Source organism: Lytechinus variegatus, chromosome 10, assembly GCF_018143015.1.
Source record: "Lytechinus variegatus isolate NC3 chromosome 10, Lvar_3.0, whole genome shotgun sequence".
NCBI classification, from domain to species: Eukaryota; Metazoa; Echinodermata; class Echinoidea; order Temnopleuroida; family Toxopneustidae; genus Lytechinus; species Lytechinus variegatus.
In genome coordinates, this window is record NC_054749.1 from 31,779,986 (window position 1) to 31,805,536 (window position 25,551).

Sequence of the window (25,551 nt, forward strand, 5' to 3'; positions counted from 1 at the left end):
CGGATCGCGAACAGTCGTAAGGTGTGTGGTAGCCTTTATTTGTACAAACATATTTTGGTTGTGGTAAAAGATATATATTTCATATGAATTTGTAACTGATACTTGGATTTATAGGTCCTTATCAATACCACTAATAGACATTTATATATTTGGAAATTATCTATTCCAAGATGCACCATGTAGCATTACTCAAGTTTTAGCTCAAGCTTCCACTTCCAGCACTCGGTGCAGAACACTGGATGAATTTCTGGCAAAGGAAAATTTATGCGTACACTGACCGCCCGTTTCAAAGACCTTATACATAACATGTAACATCAAATCTCATAGATCCCTCCCTCAAAGGCTATAGGAATACACGTAAACAGAATTGTCAGAGATGCGACAGCTGCAGATCACCAACGCATTCAAGGCAATAGCACTAACCTCTAAGACGGCAGCACAATGACATCAATCTCTAAGTTTCTTTTTCAACATTCTGGGGCCTATGATAAATGTTCATGAGGGATTGCAAGTATGAAAGACCTAGGCTGATTCGATTCTGGCCAGTATTTTCAACAATATGTGCATGCAACTATGATTTTGATTGGCCATTGATATTGCCAAAATTGTATGGTTTTTAAAAACAAAATGATCAATATATATCCAAACAGATAATTTCTTGTACAAGGTACTTCCTACAGTGCCTAGTTGGAAGGGGAACACCCTAACACCGTCCCTCATCTCTTCTGGGCCCTATTACATAAATCTTACTATTATAGAAACAATGCCATCCAGCGGTATCTTCTTTGAAATCCTTGATTTTGATTGGCTGCTGAGCATTGTTTACCATGGAAATTACCATTTGGTGGCAAAGTTACTATAACAAGATCTTTAAGGAACGGGACCCTGATCTCTAAATATGCTTCACACACACACAGAATCCACATGATATCTGGGACTGCAACACGCATCATCTCATGAAACTACAGTCCTCACTGGAAGTAGATGCTTATTAAAGAATTTGAATAGTTCCACTGTGCTGCCCTCTTGTTTCTGGAACAAGATGACACTAATCGTCAGAACTATTTTTCGTCTTCTTTAGATGAAGGTGCTCTGGTAGTCATCTTGATCCAATGCCAACTATTTCAAGATAGAAACTATTCCTGAAGACAAATGAAACACTAGAATCATCAAAACTCCTGTCACCTTTGGACCTTTAGATGTAGATTTTTAGTTAGCCAACCTGATCCCATGCTGACTGTTGAGAGAACACACCCTATGCTGAAGTGAGCTGTAACTCTTGCATTGCTCAACTTAACCTGAGAGTGTTACATATGTTCTTTGGCTGACCTAGCTCTTATCAATATCCTTCTTACTTTCAACCTGTTCTAGGTCTCTTGGCATCACTGCCTCCTCCGTCATCAACACCAGGTATGCTTGGTCTCTTCAAGTCTGTAAAACAAACAGGAAAGAAATGAAAATTAATGGTCTTTCTTTGTTTACTCCAACAAATACACTCACATCAAAGCTGGAACTGGGCAGTTTCATCAATCTTATTACAACAAACTTAAACTTACAGTTCAAAGGTACTGAAATTACTTTAAAAAGTTGATTGGCTGATATGAAACTTTTTATACAAATTGTAGTTTGTGGTGTGGTAGTTTGGTTTATCTCATATATCTTTTAGAAAGCTGTATTATCCTGTATACAAAGAGATTTTCACCCTTTTCCATGCCTGACAAGACAAAAGTGGTTTAATATTAACAAGGAAAAGAATAGGATATTCTATCAATGCATATTATTTAGTATGTAGTCCAGCACTGGGAGCCATTTCATAAAGCTGTTTGTAAGTTAAGGGTGACTTTAAGAATGACCGGTGATCCCTTCTTGTGGTAAAAATGGTATACATCAAAATATTCATGGCCGATGGTTTAGCACTTAAGAAAGGTTCACCTGTTGTTCTTAAAGCCACGCACTTCATTTACGAACAGCTTTATGAAACGGCCCCTGATACATGTGTGTGGGACCGTCACAACATGATTTTTCTCTTCTAGTTCATACATAAGGTTATAATGCTCTCATATTATCATGGATTGAATAGTTCAAAAAGTGAAGAAGAATAGAGAAAGAAAAGCAGGTCACAGGTACAAAAACAATGATTATTTAATAAAAGCGAACCCTTTCACTGTATCCTTACCTGCTGCTGATCTGTCTCTCATGGCTTTCTCCTCAGCTTTCATCTGTCTCTCAATCTCCTTCACAGCTCTATTATCATCCTCCTGGTAAACAAAACAAGAAATGGCATCTCATCAGTCATACCAGGAAGAAGCTCAAAAACCATGGGCAAACATATTCCCTTAAATCTCTGTATTTGCACCAAAATCCATACCTGGGTCACCACTTCAATTTGATGCAACTTGCAAGCTCCTCTTTTAATAACAATAATGCAACTTTCTATGCACTCTTGTCCACTCTGTATAATACTATGAAGCCATAGTTTGATTGCTGAACAGAATTAAATAAATTAATCAAATGATTCTGAATTGTGCTATTAAATCAAGGTGCTAATTTCAGTTTTTGCTGGTCTTTGGCTTGGCTGTCGTTCCAAAGAAAATTCATTTATGTCCTCCCAAGATCTTGCAGTATAATTGACTGATAGAAATATTATTTGTGGAATTTAGTAATGGTACCACCAGGTACACCCCCCCCCACCCCCGCCCCTCCAAGTCCCTCCCCCAAAAAGAAAAAAGAAATAGTGTTTAGGCTCTAAACTGTACCTAAAACTGACAAAAACAATGTTACCACCAATAACTTCATCTACTTTCACCCTCATTGCACTGTTTAACAGAGCAGTTTTCAATCAAAACTTGTCATGCATCTTGTTGATGATGGGCCCATATTTCAGAATTTCTCCAGTACAATGTGTGGAGGCAAGCCTTTTTAGATCCAATAACCAAGGTAATAATATGGAACTGATAACACTGAATGCCAGTCTTCACTCCCTGATCATTGAGTATTCCGCCAGTCACCACAGGAGGCACTGACAATGCCAACCAATCTACAAAGACTTCTACAGTGACTTTTCACATCCTACTGGGTACCCATACCTGGGTGGAAAGTGGCAAATGTAGATAAATATCTCGCCAAACGATTTTAAAGCTACAGGGGATTTGAAGCGAGAACTTAGTGGTTCAGATTCACGGAACTTATCTAATGCTCCACAACACCTCAACTAAAGTACTGCACTCCAAAAAAAAACAATGATCCTTACATCTGAGTTGGTCCACAGCCGGCACTTCTCCCCTTGTTTTGGCATCCACATTTGACCATTTGGAGGTGCCGCCCTGTTGTCAAAATGACTGTAGTCCTTAATGGGTTGACGGCAGATGTAGCACATTTTAGCTCCACATCGACAAGTCATCTAGGGGATAAAATTTCATTAAAAAATACTCTTTACTTAAAATCTGATTTTTTTTTCATTCATAAAGACAACTATGAAAAGGACATCTCAGTTGCTTTTGTGTTTCTTTTGTAAGGGGGTGGCTGCACTGTTCTCAAAAGGACAATAGTCATCGATAGGCTGATTGTATATAGAGCACAGCTTAGCGGCCTTAGCCCCAAATCAATGTGTCCACATTGATTTGACAAGCTTTGCTTTTTTCCAGACCTGGACACACTATTTAGCTTTCAATGTTCATGCCTTAGATTTTCTATTGTACTTGTTGTCGGTCTTTTGTCTTGTGTTAAAATTAATTTTATCTAGCCACTATTGAATGTGTCATTTTGATGACATGCAAAGAGAAATAAATGGAATGAAATTAAATGGATAAAAGACTGAATCCATCTTACCTTATTGCAGCCTTCAGATTTGGTGAACTTTGTCCCGCATTTGTAGCATGTCCGCACTTTGGCTTCAGTCATCCTCTCTTGACTGTATTGAAAAAGCCAAAGAGATAATAAAAGAAAACTAGATTTTAATTCGTCATGCGGACGAATTAGGTGGTCTGTCTTTATTATTGCCATCATGATCACTATTACCATGTTCATGCAGATCAATGTGATCTTCATGATGACAACTGAATGTTGATTATGGATAGAATGCTTGTGAAAGACGGGAGATGATAAAGCACTGTAAAAGGGTCTCTTTGATGTATGACAATACATGTGATATGAAAAAAAGTAATTATAATCTGTTTTATGTTGCTAAATTTTAACTTTTGTACCTTTAAATTATCATAAAGGATCATGTACGAGGTGGTAAAAAGAAAAAAAATGGAAAAAAAATCATCTTGTTTACCCCAGGACTCGAACCTCCGCCCTCGAGAAAGCAAGTCAAATGCGTTATCCATTGAGCCACGATATTCCCCATAGAGATTACACGTAAGCAATTTTGAGAATTACAATTCCAATTTTGCAAGTGAAAAACGGGCATGATCCCGGCATCTGATAAAAAAATGGAGGGACACTTGCGAAAGCTTAGGATCTCAGCTACATCATACTAAAAGCTCAGGGAAAAGTGACACTAAAAAATGGAGATATGGCTCACGAAATAGAGGAATGTCGAATCCAGTTTTGAGAAAAAGTCATGTCCCATAGAGATTACACGCAAAATGAGGAAAAATGACATGCCTCTTTTCATCGCTGTTTTACGCCATGATGCGTTTTTCAAAATGAAAATTCATGTTTACTGAGGAGAAAGAGTACATTCTAAACTACAACATATCCAAATCTGGGCGAAAAACGATCTATATTCGAGAAGTTACAACCAAATTTGCATAAATTTGATGACGTCATTTTTGAAAAAATGAAATTTTTAGTTTAGGCGCCATTTTGATGACGTCATGATCAAATTGAGGGACATTGGTGACATGAAATTAAATTTACAACTAATATTCTATCGATATATGAAAAAAAATTGGGGGTCAATGGACTATTTAAAGAGCTACAGTGAATTTTTAATAGGCATGTTTTTGCCCATATATGGCCTATAGTGAGAGCTCACGCGCACACGTGCTGCAAAGTTTAACGGGTGTTAATTTCGTTATTAACGGTTGTAGAAGGTTGATCAAGGTATCAAATTGTTCAAAATTTTATTATTAATGCAATGATGTAAAAAAAACGGTGTTTCTGTGTTGCGTTAGGGCGTTACGCGCGCGCAAATTTTTGAAATGCTTAAAATGACCTGAAACGTACCCAAAAAATTTTATAGGCCATTTGGAGAATTTTTTTACCTTTGACGCGCGCGTACGCGCGCGTCATGACCTTTACACGACCTTTGATAACATTGGCAGTTGACCTTTGAAGTTAATGTCATGTAAATATTTTAAATTTTTTATAATTGATAATGAAGATATGATCAAATGAAGAATTTTACAAAATGGCGCGTAGATGACGTCATCATAACCATATGACCTTGAAAAGCTTAGTATGCCGTCTCTATGATAGATTCTATGTATGACGAAAAAATCAGCAAAATTGATTCAGCCAATTCCGAGAAAAGTTGGCGACAAACATAGGTGACAAGAATAAAGAAAGAAATAGAGAAAATTCTGACGAAAACAATAGGTGATCTGTCATAGACAGACCACCTAACAAGCAGGGGAGAAAATGAGTGTAAGATTGAAGTGAGTTAGAAAAATAAAAAATGAGGACAGATCTTCATGCAAGTATACCCTAATTGAAAGAATCTCCTGTGTAACATAAAACAACATCATGATGACAAAGACCATAAATGATATCAATGTCCATTTTAAGGTCTCTGGATATGCTGTAATCTACATTCAGTATGAATGTTTTCACTATGATAATCTTTATGTTGTATTTTGACCATATTTAATTCCAGATGAGAACTTGACATTTTGCAGAATAACACAATGGGAAAATGACAATTTCCTTTTAATCTAAATTAGCACCCTTTTAAGACCATGAGAGCATTGTCTCATTCAACTGTCCTTGTTTTCACCCGAGATCTTAACGTGACACCTGCAGGTCTTTCACAAAGATCTAAGTGTGATATAAAGTCACTCTTAAATTCATAGTAACATGCAGTATAAAACACATCGCTGCATTGTTGAAATCATGTTTAGACGACATACCCTACTGCATATCAATAAATAATATTATGCATTTAATATTTTGCACGACGGCATTAGCATGACTTGAATCTTCAGGAAACACACTCAGGTCACAGAATAGCACTCTGCAAGGTACTTTATACAAGTCTCTGTGGATTGATCCAACCAGATTTAAATATTATGAAAAGAATACTAGCCAGCATAACAGTACTTACTGCAAGAGTCTCATTCTCGATTGATTTATGACCAATTCATATTTAAGATATAAATTTGCCATCTCATGGAATAAATGCGATCATTGGGAAATGACATAATACGAGTCTTTTAACAATTTGTCTTTAAATCTTTTATTATAAGATCTGAATTCAATATCGTATTAAGAAAAAAAAATCAAAATTGTGAAATTACTTACTATGAAAGTCTCATTGTTGACTGTTTCTTGACCTGATCACATTCCAGACCATAATGATCCTTCCAAGGCTCTTTACAATTACGGCAAGTTTCCTAAAAACACAAAAAAAATATGAAATAAAACAATTACACATTAAGTTAATAGAAAGGATGAGCGTGATGAAAAAGAGAATTTTTTCATTGTGACAGCTATTTTTTCCATGTCATCATATCAATCAGGGTGGTGTTTCATCAACATTTTCGTTTCACAAGTTGTCAGATCTGACAACTTTCCTTGATTTTGATTGGCTGAAAAGCAATGTAACTATGGTAACTGTCGGATGAAATGGAATTTGTCCGATAAATCCTTTCATGAAACGCTTTCCAGATAAAACTATTTACGTAAAAAGTTGGTCGTTTTGTTTTACATGTCTGTTAGAAGAGCATGAATGCTTCTAAGTAAGGAATTATGCTGTTGGCTTTACATCCTCTCTGAGGGAAGAGGGTTGGTAAAGAGGACTAATTCCTTTACCAAGAACACAGGCCAATCATGCTGGGTTTTTTAAATCAGGACAATTACTACTTCCTAAACACTTCTCAACTGTGCCTCCTTTATCATTTCACATGAAAGATCTCCAAGGTACAGTAAATAGCGAATAGAGAAAAGAGATACCCATGCCACTTGTCTGGACAGAGACATTTGCTCCTATGACGATTGCTAAAAAAAACATGTCACTGAGACTTATGGTTGTAATGACTTTGACATTATGGTAACCGCTCAGGAAATCTTGATTCTGATTGGCAGATGAGCCACAGCTACCACAGTAGCAGATTTTTACATAATTCTTTATGAAACAGACCCTACTTAATTTCTCAGAAGAAAAGGGTCAGGGCTGTGAGAAAGATTGAGGTTCAACATAGTGTGAGTGGGAATGGTTGGAGGGTAAACAGTGGGGTAAGGATTAAGGTAGGTTTGTGGTGAAGGTTTATTTTTGGTCACATGCATACAACTGTCATCTGTAGGAGCAATTGTTGCTCGAGCAAATGTCATGGAACTATCTGGAAAATAAAGCCCAATTCTACACTAACCTTGTGGCATTCAGGGCAAGAGAAGACCTTGTGATCCTTGTCTAGGACGGCAGCATAGTTACAGTTGGGACATCGTAGGAGATTGTCCATGTCAGCCATGTTAATAGATTCCTCTACAACCCTCTCATCATACTTCAGAAGAATCTCCTTAGTGAGAGTCTTTTCCAGCTGACCTACAAATCATTGAGTGAATTAATAAGAATGGTCAAACCAATTACTAAGTAGCTTGCATTTCCTTTCTAAGACAGCATAGGATGTTATCTTTATTAATAGTCTGTTCTAGGTGACATACATAAAATTTCAATAAACAGAGCATTTGTCAAGGTGGATGTACCTCATTCACTAGGATATCAAGCAAAACTAGTAACAGAACTACTTCAAGAATAGAGTAACATACTACCAAAGTATGTGGTACAGTGTGGTTCTTTTCGGTATTAAATTCAAAGAGTCTGACAAATCTTGCAGCCTAGCAAGCGACAGGTAAACAGGTAAATTTTTGTGATTGTGTATTAATAAAGAAAGTTTTTCTCATGTACCACATACCTTTGTAATCGTATGTATAAACAATATTCTTGCAATTTTTTTCATATCCAACCGCTTGATAAAGCTCAATCTTGTTTCCTCATATACAGAGGGAACATTTACAAGCACATGTATTTGAAATGTTCATTGCAATTTGATCTAATTTGACTTTGGGAAGTCAACTAAACTGTACACTGTAGACTCACTTCTTGGAAAGACGCTGTCACATCCATCCTCTAGACAGGACAGTGTGGCTTTACCCTGGCCATACACTGCTTCCTTGGTATACCTCTGAAGGCAGGTCTGACAGAAGAGGTGTCCCTCAAGGCACTGGATCATGTTCTCAAAGGTTACTTCCAGGTAGCAGCAACCACATTCTATCATCTGACCCTCCTACAAAAGAAAATTTAGAAGGATTTCAGACACCGTGGTTGAGTGGTTGTGTCTCTTGCATTTCAATCAGTCATGGGTTTGAATCTTAGCAGAGGCATTAAATCATTCAGCAGAGGAACACTATGCTACACTCAACCCAGATGGGATGAGGTAAACGGGGACCTGGGGCCCGTTTTATAAAGAGTTACAACTGTTGTAACTTTGCTATTATGGCAACTACCATGGCAACCTTTATTCTGATTGGCTGCTGAGGCCTGTTACTAAACAAATAATAATAATACATATGATTTATGTTACCATGGTATAGTTGCCATAATGGGAAAGTTACAACAGTTGTAACTCTTTATGAAACAGGCCCCAAGAAATATTCATTTCTTGAAATGCTCGCGCCCTGTAAAGGGTGGCCAGGAAGAATCCTGTGATGTCCAAGTCCTTTGAAAGTGCAAAAGACGCAAGATGTGGCATGACCTGCAATACTTCCAGGCTACTTCAAGTTCAAGTAATTATCTGCAGGTAAAGTGTCTATCATGTCATAAATCTTCATCTAAAATGTTACTTCTGGGTAGCACCAACCTTGCTCTTTTGAATTAAATCAGTGGCATAATAAATAAGGGGTCAAATGTTCAAAAGGGCACTATAATACCATGTGCTGCTTTCAGGGGTGCAAAAAGGTAAACATACAAGGAACACAAATTTGACATGAAATGTGATGAACAGAGTGTCAAAAGTTGGAAGGGGATATTTCAGTGCAAAAGTTGCCAATTTAAGCTCACCTGTTCATACTGGTCTTCATTCAGCTTCAGAGCAACTTCAAAATCAGCTTTCTGCAATTGATTTAAACAAAATATAAGAAATCAAGTAATCGCATGTGTATTTTTCCACTGTTGCTTCAATTTAATAAAGATTATTCATTTGAAATAAATGAAGATTATTCAAACTAATCAGAATTTTTTTCCTGAGAAAGTTGTGATTTCCTTATTTCTCAATTGCATTGAAATTAAAAGATTATGAGTCTCCTTTTTACAAAAGATAAACATATATATAATGAAAATGAGCAGTCTGTGTAGATTTTACTACACTTTCTTCCAATGAAGTTTGTGTGATATGTGGGATTTGCATGAAAAGTCAATAAACCAAACCACAAAATGTGGCTTAAGTATAATCAGTCTGACAACTTACAGCAGTTTCTTTGATGATATGCTTCTTGTAAAAGTCTATTTCTTTCTGCAGTTCCGGATGTAGAGGTGTAAAGATGTGGAGAGGTTTGCGAGCTTTTTTCATCAGCCGAACCTCAGCTTTACGACCGTCTGTGAAGAAATATTTGAATAAAGGAAAAAGTTTGTTAATTTAATTCAGAGATTGGAAGCAAAGTTGTGATATATGAATAGCTTAGATAAGAACATGTGCATAATAAAATTTTGCAAATGGCTACCACTCACTTAATATTTTCATATCATAATGGAAGATTAATTTTATCTTTGATGTATATTTGTTTTGGTTTTAAATGAAAACTACAATTTTAATTTTTCAGGGCCACTAGAAGACCACTAATTGTTGGTGAATGGACTACCCTGACAAACATTAAAAATTAATTTAAAAAAAATTTAAAATCTTTTGATAAGAAGATTTCTTATAACTAAAAAGACAATTGAGGCTGATTCATATTCTGCCCCACCATGACAACCTTGATGAGGATGATATATATTCCAATGTAATTGTAACACACTAGCCCTGCACATATTCCACATGATAGGCATCAAAATGATGAAATATTTGGTTCAGCATCACAGAAAACTTCACCAATCATACCGTCTAGTTATATGTACCTCATAAACACCACCCTGTTAAAAGGGTGTTTGTCAGTGATGAGTTAACCCACCTTTTTCCACATTAAAGAATGATCCTTTGGTGTCATCACGCATCATCACCTGGATATTGGGATCTGCATGGATAGCATCATCTAAGACCTTCTTGGTCTTGACATAGGAACCATAGTTTAGGGAATTCATCACAAGGCGTAGACTGGTCTTGCTGATCTGAAATCAAAATGAAAGGGATGATCTGAAGTTTACTATAAGCCTTTGAGGATCTTTGGCATAGAAAACCATGGATCAGAAAATTTGTCAAAAGGTGCAGACTGGTCTTGCTGATCTGAAATCAAAATGAAAGGGATGATCTGAAGTTTGTTATAAGCCTTTGAGAATATTTAGCATAGAAACCATGGTTCAAAGAATTCATCACAAGATGTGTCAAAGAAAATATATGAGCCATTGAGGATCTTTGGTGCAAGAACCATGGTTTGATAGCAACTGAATGAGCACAGTGGTCTTCCTAATCTAAAAGTACAATTGCAGAAAGGATAACCTAAATTTGTTTATAATCCTTTGAGGATCTATGTAACAGGAGCAATGGTTCAAAGACTGCACACATGGTACAAAATGGTCTTGCTGATCCGAAGCCACAATGAAGAGAGAGGTGATCCAGATTTGGTAACGAGCCTTTGAGTGTCTACCAAGTCTTGGTATTAGAGTCAAAGTTCATAGAGTACAGTTAAATATGCCAATTGATATAGCCGATCTGAAATCCAAATGAAAGGAACTGATAATTTATATTCAATTAAGTCAGAAGGGTTAGAAAAACAAATATCTCCTTTGTAATTACAGGTAAAGGTATGACTAAATCACATCAATACCAATTAACATTTGTAAAGTGCTTTTCATTGGAGCATAAATGAAAAAAAGTGGACTAATGCTTGCTTACCTTGACAAAATCATTTGAAAGTAGATCTATGCCTTGGGTGATGTACTGGTGATAATTTGGAAAGATACCTCTCCTTCGATTATCAACATTGAGGTAGTCAATTTCCTTTTCAGTTTCCTGCAAGAAAAAAAGGTTAGTTGTGTAATCTTGTGTACTGATTTTACTGCTGTTGATGTTGGTCATGTTCTTGTTCTTCAGCTCTTTTTTTATTTTAGATATGGTTGGCATTATTGTTCAACACTTCTACCAGAAGACTCAAGGTTGTCTAATCTCTTTAGGCTTTCTGCAAAGATGAATAACATTACCATGTAATTTTGTGGATGCCAATTTTCTTGTAGTTGTTAAAATGATACTCAATGATGCAATGCACACAACCTTATGCTACCAATGTCTAGACACATTTGGATGAAGAATTGAAGATGCCATATTTTCTGAATGCAGTTAGTCTTGATGTTCCCATTCTTTTTATTTGTTTTGTAGTGGTTTGAATTCCCATCACTTAATCAGTGAGTCTTGGGTTCAAATCCTAGCACTTTACATGCATTTATTACTTTCAACAACAAATTTGTCCACATGGTACTGTGCATAACCCAGGTGTATTAAGCGTCAACTAAAGCGGGAATTTATTTGTTGAAACACAGAAGTGCATAAGAGCTGCTCTGCTTAGCTAGGGTAATTATGCTGCATTATTAAAGGTCAAGTCCACCCCGCAAAAATGTTGATTTGAATAAATAGAGAAAAATCAAACCAGCATAATGTTGAACACTTCATCAAAATCGGATGTAAAATGGGAAAGTTATGACATTTCAAAGTTTCGCTTATTTTTCACAAAACAGTGATATGCACAACTCAGTGACATGTAAATAAGACAATGATGTCCCTCACTCACTATTTCTTTTGTTTTTCACTGTTTGAATTATACAATATTTCATGTTTTTCAGATTTTACAATAAGGACCAACTTCACTGAACCATGAAGTATTAAATAATGCTAATTCTGCATGTTCAGGGAGGAAGTAATCGTTGTATCACTTGACAATGGGGAGAAATCAGAATATCTCATATATCATATAATAAAATACAAAAGAAATAGTGAGTCTGTGATGTCATCAGTCTCCTCATCTGTATACTGACCAGGATGTGCATATAACTGTTTTGTGAAATAAAGCGAAACTTTAAAATGTCATATCTTTCTTATTTTATATCCGATTTGATGAAATTTTCATTGTTATGCTTGTTGGATTTTTCTCTTTTATTCAAATCAAATTTCTGTTTGGGAGGACTTGTCCTTTAAAGAGTCAATATCATAACCAATATACCAATGTCATTAAATCAACTTAAAATAGACATTAGACATTTTATCAGAAAATTACATACAAAATATGAGTAAAAGATTATAGGATTTATAATTTGAAAAAAAAAAGAGAATTTATGAAACAATCGCCAGATATAGAAAGGGATATGTACTTACTACATGAGCAAATATAATTTATCATTACTTACCTTATTTTCAGGTGTTACTACTGGGTTCGCAGCTGGGACAACTGCATTGGCAACGTCAGGATTCTCTAGCAAGTAGTTGCATGTCGCATTGACATTTCTGTGCTCAACAAGCATTCCTCGGACAACTGTTTTATCGGCAGTGGGAAACATCTTCATCTAGGAAGGAAAAAAACATTGGTAATAAGGGACTGTTAGCCAGTGTAGTTTTGATTCTTACTACATGGAGAGGGAAACACAGCTACTTCAAATGACATGGATTATCAGAAATGAGAGACAAGGAGCCTGTTGCATAAAACTTTTTACCTGAGAAAACTCAGGTTGTATTTACCAGAGTTTTTGCCCTGTGTTAAAGTCAATGGCAGAAATCAGACTAACCTTAGTTTTCAGTTTTTACCAGAATTTTCTCAGGTAAAAAAGTTTTATGCAACAGGCCCAAAAGGGTCTTGCGGAAAGAGTTGCACCCTAACGCATGTCTAAAAATCAAATGCAACTGAATTCTTAACCAATCTGAAGCGCACATTTAAGACTTATGCATGATATTTATTAAAAGATGCATTCAAACGCAACTCGGTGCAAACTATATCAAAAGTTTTTTTCACCATTGTAGGGGAGCACTAATATATGAGGTAGCAAATAAAATTGAGTGAATATACACAAACTACACGTCTAATATATCAACAAGATCTCATTCTGAAATTTGTCAACATTTAGTAGCACTGATTATTTTCTTTTTTTCTCTCCTTTTCAAAAACGAGAGATCAACATACATGACTTGTATTCTGCATAAAAACTTACAAGATAATCAAAGTAAGCCACGCAAAAGTCACTTACCACTAATTGCACCATTTCTTCAAGTTCTGTTGAAGCAGCTTTCATCCCTTCCCCATCAGTTGCAGGTTTAGTTTGACCCATTGCTTGTGCTGCTGTTGCAGGTCTGGGGGCTGGGTTAGGCTCTGGGATCAATACGTTGAGGAGTCCTCCAGCCGGGTCATCTACCTGTATCGGTGGTGGCAGTGGTGGAGGAGCTTGCACGGGAGGGTGAAGAGGAACCACAGGAGGAAGTAGGTGAATCGGTGACCGAGGCTTAGGGTGAGTTGCACGATTAATGTTCATTAGTTTTTCAGTTATCTTATTCTGCAGCTGTTGGACCTGACGTAAGCTCTCTTGCAATCGCTCTTGATATGGGTCAGCATAATTCTTTGCTGGAAGGGTATCTGTTTGTTTAGAAGGCTGAGCCCAAGCACCTCCTGTAGTTTTACTAATCTGTTTCAAACCAAGGTTTCCAATGGTTTGGGGAGTTTGTACCTGCGAATGAGCAGTAGTTTGTGGAACAGACACTACTGGTCTTTGTCTAACGACATTAAAGGCACTATTGTGTGGAACGTTTCCATTGATTGTACTCTTAGGAAGAACAGGAGTAGGTTTCCTGGTGGTGTCAGGTGCAAACTGGGCATTGCTTTGTTTCACCATTCCTTGGGCAGGAGTAGAAGAACTTGACGATACAAGCAAATAGTTCTGTACCAAGCTGTTATTTGGGGTAGGTCTTAGATTGGCTGTTTGGTTGGACTGGGGTAAATTCAATTTCACACCCCTCCCCTTTCCTTGAGATGTGCCACTACCTAGGAGCTTGGCAGGCGTCAGTATTACAGGTCTAATCTGTTCCCCTACAGGCCTGGAACCAATCTTCAAGTTTGGTGTAGACAAATTGACGCTTGTGTTTGCTTGCAGCCCTGTAGTTGCTGGTCTCAAAAGATTACCTGAAGGGGCCCTGCTTAATGTTGCTGGTTTGGAATGCACCTTGATGCCATTGGGAGTTGGGACTTTAATAGGAATACCAGTACTTCCAACACTTATTGTAGAACTGACATTCTTCACTCCATTAACAGCATTGGCACTTCTGACCACAAATGTTGTAGGGTTATCTTCCTTAACATCAGTCTTTGGTGTGAAAGGATTTGAAGAGCTTGCTTGGGATGGAACCTGAATGTTTGATATCATTTCGTCACTTGGTGCCCTACTTAGAGTTGCAGGAATTGCTCTCTTCCTTTCAAGTTCTTGCCTAACTGTCAATACCCTTGGAGTCGAACTTGGTACCATATAGTTTCCGTTTTTCCCAACTCGAATCACAACCTTATCATTCACACTCTTCAAGCCGACAGGTCCATTAATGAAAACAGGTCTTGAATTAGCATTTAGTGTTCGGTCAGCTGACAATGTTGATGTAGCAAACGTTGATGTGCTTTGATTCAGAGGAATTTCACGATGTGTTACCAGTTCTTGTCCAGGGTACTTTCCAACCTCAACCTGCATAGTTCTGGAGTTGGTGCTGGCAGATGGTGCTCCTGATTCTCTGAAAGGAAAAGACATCCCTGTACTAAATGGAGTCTTATCTCTGGAATGAATACCATGTTCAATTGAATTAGATTGAAAACCGTGGATATCATGTAACTTCATATTATTCTGAGCCACACTGCCTGTTACCGAAGGGAAGGCATTATCTGTTTGATTCCTGGGTAAAGGATCAGTCTTTCTCACAGATTCTACAAGGATCTCTGATGGTAGTGGATTTCCAGAAGTTAGCGCAGAAGCAGCTGGCAGTGTATCACTTGGTGATTTGGTTTTGGGTTGATTCAGATGAGGTGAAGTATGGTTTTGAACTGAAACTCCGAGGAAACCTGGAAGACCTACATCAGTTTCATTGATGCTATTACCAGCAGTGGTCTTTGATTCCTTCTCTGTACTAACAACTTCATCTAGTTCCACTTCTTGTACAGGACCTGACACCACACAAAAAAAAATCAGTTGAGAATAGACAAAAATATACATTTTTTTTAAAGTTGTGGCTATCACAGTCTCCCAAGCAAATGCTTGTTTTAATACAGACAGTGCCTTTTTAGCAAGACTGAATGAAGTTGGAGGGTCTATTCTAGTAAGAGAAAGGTTTGGAAACATGAGCTATTGTGTGTTAACAATTGTTTGACCGGCATGGCTATATGAATAAATGATTTCAAATTAACTATTTTCAAAGGTGTGTGGAAGTCTTTTTTCAATTGATGAATGGTAAAAAAAGGTGAATGCATTTTATAATATGTAGGCCTATAGCTTTAACTGAAAAGATGGCATGTAATACAGTATGCAAGATCTGATCAGACCATTAGTGTAGTTAAAAGTGATAATATTTTATCCTTTTACCAAGAACTACTTTTACTAAGTACTGAGATTTCTTGAATTTTGTATGGAAGAAATTTGGTATTCATTTTTTTTAATGCAATTTAATCAATTTGACCTTATTTTCAAAATCATAGCTCATTGATCTCATGCAATTAGCCTACAGTACATGTACAACTAAAATGTAAAACACAGTATTTCTTTTGACGTCTTCAAGTGACAATCTTTAATTAATCCAGAGATGAACTCCAAACTAAGCAAGAACTTTAAATTATAGGTAAACAGATAAGACTAAGTGTCTAGATTTGTTAATAAATTAGAGCAGAATTATTTTTTTAATGACAAAAACCTGTTTGATTACCTTCAGTGACCCTTGACTGTGACTTGGTAACATGCTATTTATATAAAAAGATTAATGATAACTGATAACAATCATTACTTTAGTTTCATCAATTTTTCAACAAAATTTTAATTATGATTTGACCCATAATTACCTTTCACCTCCATCAAGTGACCTAAAATTAAATTGATACCCGCAGTGATACTTGATAACCATTACATCAATATTTCATGAAAGGAAACTTGCAAAATTACAAATCTATCTTTAAAAATTAGAATATCAAATTTTGACAAAATAAAATTTTGTTCTAAACAAGTGGAATGCCTCTGGCCGTCTCACCTGCATCACGCGGTTCAATTTAGCAGCAGTGCTGACTTTGAATACTACTCTAACTCGCACAAGATGTTCAGTGATACATGGTTACTCTTATGTCCACTTTTTATGAACTAGACCAATAAACTTACAGAGAGATATGATGGTTATTCAACAAAAAACCCCAACATGGCCAAAGTTCAATGACCTTACATGACCTTTGACCTTGATCATGTGACCTGAAACTCGCACAGGATGTTCAGTGATACTTGATTACTCTTATGTACAAGTTTCATGAATCAGATCCATAAACTTTCAAAGTTATGATGGTAATTCAACAGATACACCCAATTCGGCCAAAGTTCATTGACCTTTGACCTTGGTCATGTGACATGAAACGCGCACAGGATGTTCAGTGATATTTGATTACTCATATGTCCAAGTTTCATGAACTAGACCAATAAACTTTCAAAGTTATGATGGTAATTCAACAGATACCCCCGATTCGGCCAAAGTTCATTGACCCTAAATGACCTTTGACCTTAATCATGAGACCTGAAACTTGCACAAAATGTTCAGTGATGCTTGATTACTATTATGTCCAAGTTTCATGAATCAGATCCTTAAACTTTCAAAGTTATGATGGGAATTCAACAAATATCCCCAATTCGGCAAAGTTCATTGACCCTAAATGACCTTTGACCTTGGTCATGTGACGTAAAACTCATGCAGGATGTTCAGTGATACTTGATTAACCTTATGTCCAAGTTTCATGAACTAGGTCCATATATTTTTTAAGTTATGATGACATTTCAAAAACTTAACCTCGGGTTAAGATTTCGATGTTGATTCCTCCAACATGGTCTAAGTTCATTGACCCTAAATGACCTTTGACCTTGGTCATGTGACATGAAACTCTAATAGGATGTTCAGTAATACTTGATTAACCTTATGGCCAAGTTTTATTAACTAGGTCCATACACTTTCTAGTTATGACATCATTTCAAAAACTTAACCTCAGGTTAAGATTTGATGTTGACGCCGCCGTCGGAAAAGCGGCGCCTATAGTCTCGCTCTGCTTCACAGGTGAGACAAAAACTTACCATCATCGGTGAGATCAATGACAATGTCACTTTTCTTGGACACATCTTGCTTGACTTCAAGGTCTTTGTGATTTGGAGCAGACGCTAGAATGACCTCTGGGTCAGGAACAACCACTGGGTCCTCTACCACGACAGGATCCCCATCTGGAATATCATCGACCATGAAATCAAAGTTATCGTCGGCCACAAACTCATTGAGGAGGAGAGGCTCCTGCTTCTGGACATCAACTTTATCATTATCAGCTACTGAGTCTTCTCTTGAGAGGAGATCATCAATGCAGCGATTGAGGAGTGTTCCTTCATCAACAGGCTCATATGTGTTTCTGGGATGTGTGACACACTGCAAGATAAGCTCTGCCGGGCGCATGGGGAACATGGCCATCAGGTTCTGGGCTACGTTGTTTTGGATTGTCTCCATTCTGAATGCTTCTTTACTTCACCTCATGCCTGTTGATGAGAAGATTGGAAAATTCTGTAAATCTGCAACTACGGGTCTGATCTGGTGCATAAAACTTTATACCATTGTACTACCATTGTAACAGGACTCATAAATCAATATCAAGGTCTACAAAACTAGTCTATTTTATTAGTTATTTGGTTTTCAAGAAGTGGTGAATCAGTTGGTGAAGGAGAATGGAGTATATTGGTATGGACATTCGTGCAAGCCGGGTGTAAATTAAAGGAACAATATTTACTGGAACTTTTGTGTCATATGTAAAAAGGAATTCATGTCTCCTAAAGATAATCTATCCCGGGAACTCAAAAAGGCACTAATGGACAGTTTGTTATGAACTGCCATCTTCATACGAAGATCAACATAATTTGCATACAGCTGTCAATCATCAGCTACTCACACAGCACAAGCACACATACGCTGTGCTGCTTTGACTAAACTGGCGCTGGCCCACTTCTACCAACATCACGTCACACAGCGCAGAAAGTAGAACCAACCTGCTAGGATCAAGCAGCTGATGCATTGATAAACTGATAGAACATGGCATAGAACTGTGTAAGTGTTGTAAAACATTGTGTCGGCAGCCAACACCATCTGCAGCACATGGATCTTTGCATGTCTTACAACTTAGTGAATGTACATCACATGTAACGTTAGAACCTGGGCTGGGAGGGATATTTTACTTAGTGCTCAAACATCATGGACATGGCTTAAATTTGTATGGCAGATAAAAACCTTCTTCTAACAGGCCTACAGACCACTGTCTGGTGTATTGCTGTTATTACATGTAGCTGTAAAAAATCATTTTATCAATATTTATTTAGATTCAAGTCTTTCTTCCTTTTTTCATCTAACAGTAACGGTTTTAAGTAGAAACACGTATGACATGTGCCAAGAATAAGATTTGAATGACAGGCAATCTTATTTTCACAAGCCAGCACTAGCAGCAGCACATACTATCAGTGAAAAGGCTGCTGAACCGAGCTCCAACACCAAGCTGAGTTCAGAGGAACAATACTGATCATGTTATCGATAGCCCAGGGCTTGACATTAGCAGAGGCACGGGGCAACCAACAACTAGAGTCAGGTCACAAAATTCTAGAAAAGCCCACTTGATAGCCCAGTTGGCCAACCAAACTTTTGATAAATTGTAATGTTTTCTTTTCTTTCAGGGCCTGAGGGCCACCAAATTTGCTTTGCAGGTCATCAAGAATGATGATTCTGGTGGATTGATCGGCCACCAAGAAAAAGTTAGTGTGGAGGCTTGGATAGCCCATGAGGTCATGCCTGTGCACTACGCGCCCTGCTGATCATTTAAACTTTACGCGAGAACTTCTCAATGACGAAAGTGAAATTGGAGAGAAATTAGTGTAAAATCTCATTGAACAGAATGCAAAGGCTAAAATTACTTTAAGAATCCGAAAAATACACATTATTGTACGTTGATACGACATTAATGTTCACCACCTGTTTGTGGACTTCAAATCACCAACACGAACACAGAACTTAAAATAACGATTTTCCCAATCGCTGGGGGTGGGTGATGGTGAATGGGGAATTAGATCGTCAACACCAGCAGTGTGCTCGGTTCAGCGCAGACAACATTCAACATCAGCGCTCAACACAAACTGCCAGAAATACGTCATATTTTCCCAGGTCAATCCCATTCCCAACACTAGACAGCTCGCAGTCATCTGTTTCAAGGAGTTTTTTTTTTTTACATTTTTTTTAATTTCTCCTCTTTAATTCACTAATTGGTGAGTGGAGCCAACGAGGTTCAGCGGAACAGCCAATATAACAGAGACCAAAGCTTTTGGTCTATCCCAACACTAGACATCTGGCAGCCGTCTGTTTCGAGGAGTCTTTTAACATTTTTAATTTTTGAAAATTTATTCTCGTACACAGACGGCTCGCTATCGTGCAGCCACCATTAGGGGTTAACAATGCAAAATCCCCGACGGGGCTCATTGAATTTTGTCTTTATTTCATAAAAATATATAAAAAGAACTGTACCAAAATAAAGATTAGTATTCCATTTTGGTCTGATATGCATCAAATTGGGGAACAGTGACTTACGTCGGCGGTCGTTCAACTTCACTTCCCTGTTTTATCTGAACTTAATACCAGTGTTGTAGTGCCTTGATGCTCGGCCTTGGCCTTAAGGCGCCTTAAGGCCTATTTTTTCAAAGCCTTGGCCTTGAACATTCAAGCCTTGGCCTTGAGAGGGCCTTGGCCTTGGCCTTGAGGATTTTGAGCCTTGAAATTTCAAGGCATTTTCAAGGCATTTTCAAGGCTTTTTCAAGGCATTTTGTATTTTGTACTTTCATTTGTTTTATACAAGTAATTATAAATGTTTCAATTGTTCTGTACATCTAATGACACTAAATACTACCAGTCAGCAGCAGCAGAAGCAGTAAGTGTACTTAGCAGTGCCATCAATTGCAATTATCATCACATAATTATGTAACAAAGAGAAGTGATGAAAATTAATATTATTTATTGGTAATATGATGTAATCATGACTAATAAGGATGACAATATCAATAATAATAATTATGATTAGGATTATAGTCAGTGGCGTAACTACAGGGGGGAATGGGGGCACGTGCCCCTCCCCCATCGGCTGACTAAAAAAAAGGAGGAAAAGAGGGAGAAAGGAAGAGAAATGTAGTGGGAAAGAAGACATTTATGTTCATTATAATGTTATAATTATGTTATGTTACATTACATAAGAAACATTTTTTTCATATAAATGAAACATAATTTGCTCAGGGCATATGTCTTCATTGTTCCTGGTGCTCCCATTGTCTGTTTACCGAGATATATAATCCTGTTATACTAAAACCTCCTGTTTTCAAGTCAATAATGATAATAATAATAGAGGATACTAAATCTGGATCCTATTATTATTCCTTATTTCTTGTCTGCAATGATAATAACTGGTCTAGTTCTCTATGCGCTTAACACCAAACAAATATACACCAAACTACCAAATATATTGGCTCGCACTTCGAGTTATTCTTTTACATGTACAATAGTATGCTTCTTTTTCATGAATACTTTAAGTGATTGTCCCATTTTAAGGTCTTAATATAAAACATTTCCTGTCCGTGCTTACGTTCGCAGTAGTGGATTTCTGAAAGATGTCTGCTCTCCATCAATTCCTAGAATGAGTCCTTAAAATGTCCCCTTTTCTGTTTTCTGATCTGAATATCAAAAATTTTCAGCTCGCGCTTTGCGCTCGCATCATTTGGTTAGTGAACTACGTAATGTCTTCTTGAATTCCTACAAACAAGCCTTAAAATGCCCCTCTTCAGATCTGAATTCCCTAAATTTTCAGCTCGCGCTTCGCGCTCGCAAGATTTGATTAGTGAGATGGGTAGGTTAATCATGATTACAAGCGCTTTATGTGCATGTTTAGATTTAATTCTAACAAAATCAGCAAGCACTTATTGGCACTCCCATTAGATGACTATGGTGAGATGTGTATAATCTTAATAGATAAAAGATTCCTAAAATATAGTCCTTAAAATCTTCCTGTTTGGGGTCAATATTTACAAAAATTTCAGTTTGCGCTTCGCGCTCTTATTATTTAGCGAGACAGGTACGTATCATGATTACAAAACATTGATTGTAATGTCCCTTTTTAGGTTTGAATATCAACAATTTTAAGCTCGCGCTTCGCGTTCGCATTATTTGACAAGTGAGATACACTGTACATGTCCGTTTATTGGCACTGTCCTTATAAAAATATCTCTATTAGGTCAGTATACCTGGCAACTGGGCGCGCTTCGCGCGCTCATAGGCAATTCCAAGTTTTTGCTGGTGCCCCCCAATGCCGTGACCCACGGTACGCCACTGATTATAGTGATTTTATGACAGGAATAATTCTGACAGATTTGACTGCAATTTTGACAACAATTTTCATACTTTAAAAATAGCTTACTCTAAAGAATGATAACAAGGTTGATTTCTATTCCATTAGGTTTTCCTTGTATTATTTTCTTTGACCAACAAGAATGTTTAAGTCTTAATGATATTCTGAAAAGATTCGGTAAACTTAAACACAAACTTCAATTTCGTCATTTCCAAATGGGCTATGGCATCAATGGCATGATGAGCCAAACAATTTTGAGGGGCCAAGCATGGCATACAGAGCAAAATTTCAGGTTTCAAAATCAACAAATTTTGGATTGTGCTTGCATAAATTATTGTTAAGTAAGGTTCGCATTCAATTTACAAAAAAAAAATGCTTAGAATGTCTAGTTTTAAGGTCGGAATATTACAAATTTTTGAGCTCGCGCTTTGCGCTCGCATTATTTGATTGGTAAGTTATGTATCCTATTTATGAGTCACTAAATGCAGTCCAGAACAGCCTCCTTTTCTGGTCAGTAAAAATTTCAGCTTGTGTTTTGTGCTCGCGTTAATTTGTTTAGTAAGATGCACACCTTTTTCATGATTACAAAACAGCTCGAAATATTTAAATTTCATTTCTTATTGCATCTTATTACAATATCTCGCAAGGATGCCCTTTTAACAGTGATTAGCACCATAATTGACCCAAAATCGAGTTTTACAACTTCAAAATTGATTTTTTTTTTCAAAACCACTTGCTCGCTATGCTTTCTATAGCGGGAAATTAAAGCCTAAATCAAAATATATGTCTTATCAATTAGAAATCACTTAAAAAAGCTTTGCTGAACTGCACCAAAATTCTCATTTTGACTTATACTGTAAGTGCATTTTTGGCTTTGACCTCCCCCCCCACAAAAACAATACATTCTGCCTCCCCTGTCCCAGGTAGAGGAGAAAGACCTGTTAAGAATGGGCATGCCAGGATCAGATCACCTTGGTAATAATTATTGCAATGTGAATCGCCTAGAACAATAATTAAATGTACAAAGGTAACTACATATTTATTTTAATTTTATGGCTAAATCTACATGATCTATCATGAAATTATTTTCGTTTTAAATGTACAAGGGTCAAAAATTTTGCTCGCTCACACCTTTTATACATTTGGTCCTGTGTGTCATGTATGCCGCCTAAGCATTGTTGTCTATTTTTTTTTCTCCATATATTGTACAATTGAAATGCCTTGGCCTTGGCCTTGGCCTTGAGGTTTTCAGGCCTTGGCCTTGGCCTTGGGTTTCCATGCCTTGGCCTCAGCCTTGGTTATTGAAGCCTTGGCCTTGGGTATTAAAGCCTTGGCCTTGGCCTTGGCCTTGGAGGTTTGAGCCTTGACTACAACACTGCTTAATACATAAACATATGGTCATTGAGTCCTGTACAGATCAAGCTACATTTTCGGTCTCTGTATTTGGTGAGTGGAGCCAACGAAGTTCAGCGGAACAACCAACATAACACACAAACCGAAGCTTTTGGTCTAACCAACACCAGCATCACTTCAAGTATGGTGTTGTCATGGCTGTTGGTCCCGGGTGGGGGGCCACTTCCATTCACGAGTGGATACCATGCGCGACCATGTGGTCTCGAAAAGCACCCTAAACACGTAATTTCCATATTCTGAAAATGCACCCCTTAACAAGTACTGGCGTGTGAAACCCTACCCTTAACAAGTATTGGAAACAAAACGATACTCTTGGCAAATATTCCCTGAAATGAACCCCTAAACAAGTACAGGAATGTTTTATTGTTACGGGTCCTTCGGTCGTCAGCTTTACCTTATTTCGTTTAGTACGACCCCACGTCCTTCTACACCTCGCGCAAATCGGACTCTAAACACGAAGTGTTGGGGCAAAAAGGACATCCTTTATAAAACATTTTAATTTTGTTTTATCATCCCCGCAAATTCGACCCTAAACACGTAATCTTCCTAGCGAAATAGATACCCTTTTTTCATTATTTTTGTGTTTTTGACACCCTTATCACGTTACTTACGTGCCCTATCGTGAAAAAGACATCCTTTTTACATGTTTTTTTGGTCGCGCATGGTATCCACTCGTCAATGTAAGTGGGCTGTTGGTGTTGTCACACTCACAACACCAGTGACTCACCAAATCAATCACACAGACACTGTGCAGTGACAAACATATATTCCAAAAATCAGATTCAGAAGCTTTTTAAAATTTAACTTTCAAGTTGTGTGCAATTCCACTTGGGTTATCATAAAATTGTGATATCCCCCTATAACAAGCATGACAAGTGTACTAGAAAAGTGAAAAGAATTACAAAAACATGTGCGATCTGCCAACCGAGTCTTGTGTCCGAGTTTCTGGAAATTCTGCATTCAGCATTGGATTTGGAGTTGGATGAGCGCAAATATCATGCAGCCTACATTAGCACCGTCCAAACTCCCATAGAAAAGCACCAATATTAGCAGGTTAGATTTTTGTTTTTTAAATTAAGAATTCAGAATCCAACCTGAACCTGGCTAACTTTGACCAGGCCCTGGGCTTTACTTTATGGAATGAAACGGTGTCATTGTTGATAATAATCTGACTTTCCATAAGCACATAGCAGCAATGGTACAGAAGGCTAACCAGATGCTAGGGATCATTAAACGAGCCTTTGTAAATACAACTCCGGATATCTTCATACCTTTGTATAAAACTCTTGTCCGTCCGCATCTCGAATATTGTACTGTGTCTTGGAATCCACGCTTTGTAACTGATGACCGTAAAATTGAGGCAGTGCAGAGGAGAGCTACAAAAATGGTTCCTGGTATGTCTTTTTTAACCTACACTGAAAGATTGAAAAAGCTTCAACTCTTCTCTCTTCACTACCGACGTGAAAGGGCCGATATGATTCAAGTTTACAAGATACTTAATGGCTTAGACAGACTTGCTCCAGATTACTTTTTCGAAAGATCTCTCTATGGTACAACTCGTGGTCACTCTTTGAAGCTTTTTAGCACACATCGGAGACTCAATGTTAGAAGTAACTACTTCAGCATACGTATTATTACTTCATGGAATGCCTTGCCTGAAACACTTATCTCTGCACGTAATATTGTCGCTTTCAAAAATGGCTTGGACAAATTTTGGCAAAGCAAACCATGACGACATCCACGCACACACGCATCATGTATCAGTTTTTGCAATTTTATCCGTTGACGACCGGGAGATCTACAGGTTTACCTCACTCCCGTATACCAGATGATGATGAAATCGTGTTTTTTTTTTTGGGGGGGGGAACCACTCGTCGATTTGTATTGTACCGGGGGTATACGCGCACTTGTGTACAGAGAGAGTGAATGGAGGTGGAAATAAGGAACCGTGCGTGTGACTGAATAAACCGCTGCTGTATGAAGTGAACGGTGGTTCCCAAATAACATTAACGGCAGACCGGCATTTTCCGTTATACTGCACCTGTTAATTTAAATCTTTAAAGCTACTTACCAATATTTTTAGACAAAATTTGATCAGGCTCTTTGCGACAATTCGGAGACCACGACCACGTTTGTCCATAGGCATTTGAACACTGTGTATAAATATACGAGGCT

At 37.5% G+C, this 25,551-nt stretch overlaps 1 protein-coding gene across 1 annotated transcript; it reads right to left on the reverse strand.

The window, feature by feature from the left end:
- Positions 1-737: 737 nt before the first annotated feature.
- Positions 738-25,551, reverse strand: LOC121422663. Its single transcript, XM_041617824.1, has 15 exons — positions 25,448-25,551; positions 17,633-18,079; positions 13,541-15,486; positions 12,710-12,865; positions 11,208-11,324; positions 10,327-10,483; positions 9,627-9,754; positions 9,221-9,271; positions 8,261-8,447; positions 7,533-7,705; positions 6,466-6,557; positions 3,829-3,910; positions 3,251-3,400; positions 2,177-2,258; positions 738-1,431 (listed from the first exon to the last, which is right to left on the reverse strand). Exons 2-15 carry the CDS (start codon positions 18,048-18,050, stop codon positions 1,358-1,360), a joined length of 3,813 nt encoding a protein of 1,270 aa, XP_041473758.1. The 5' UTR covers positions 18,051-18,079; positions 25,448-25,551; the 3' UTR covers positions 738-1,357.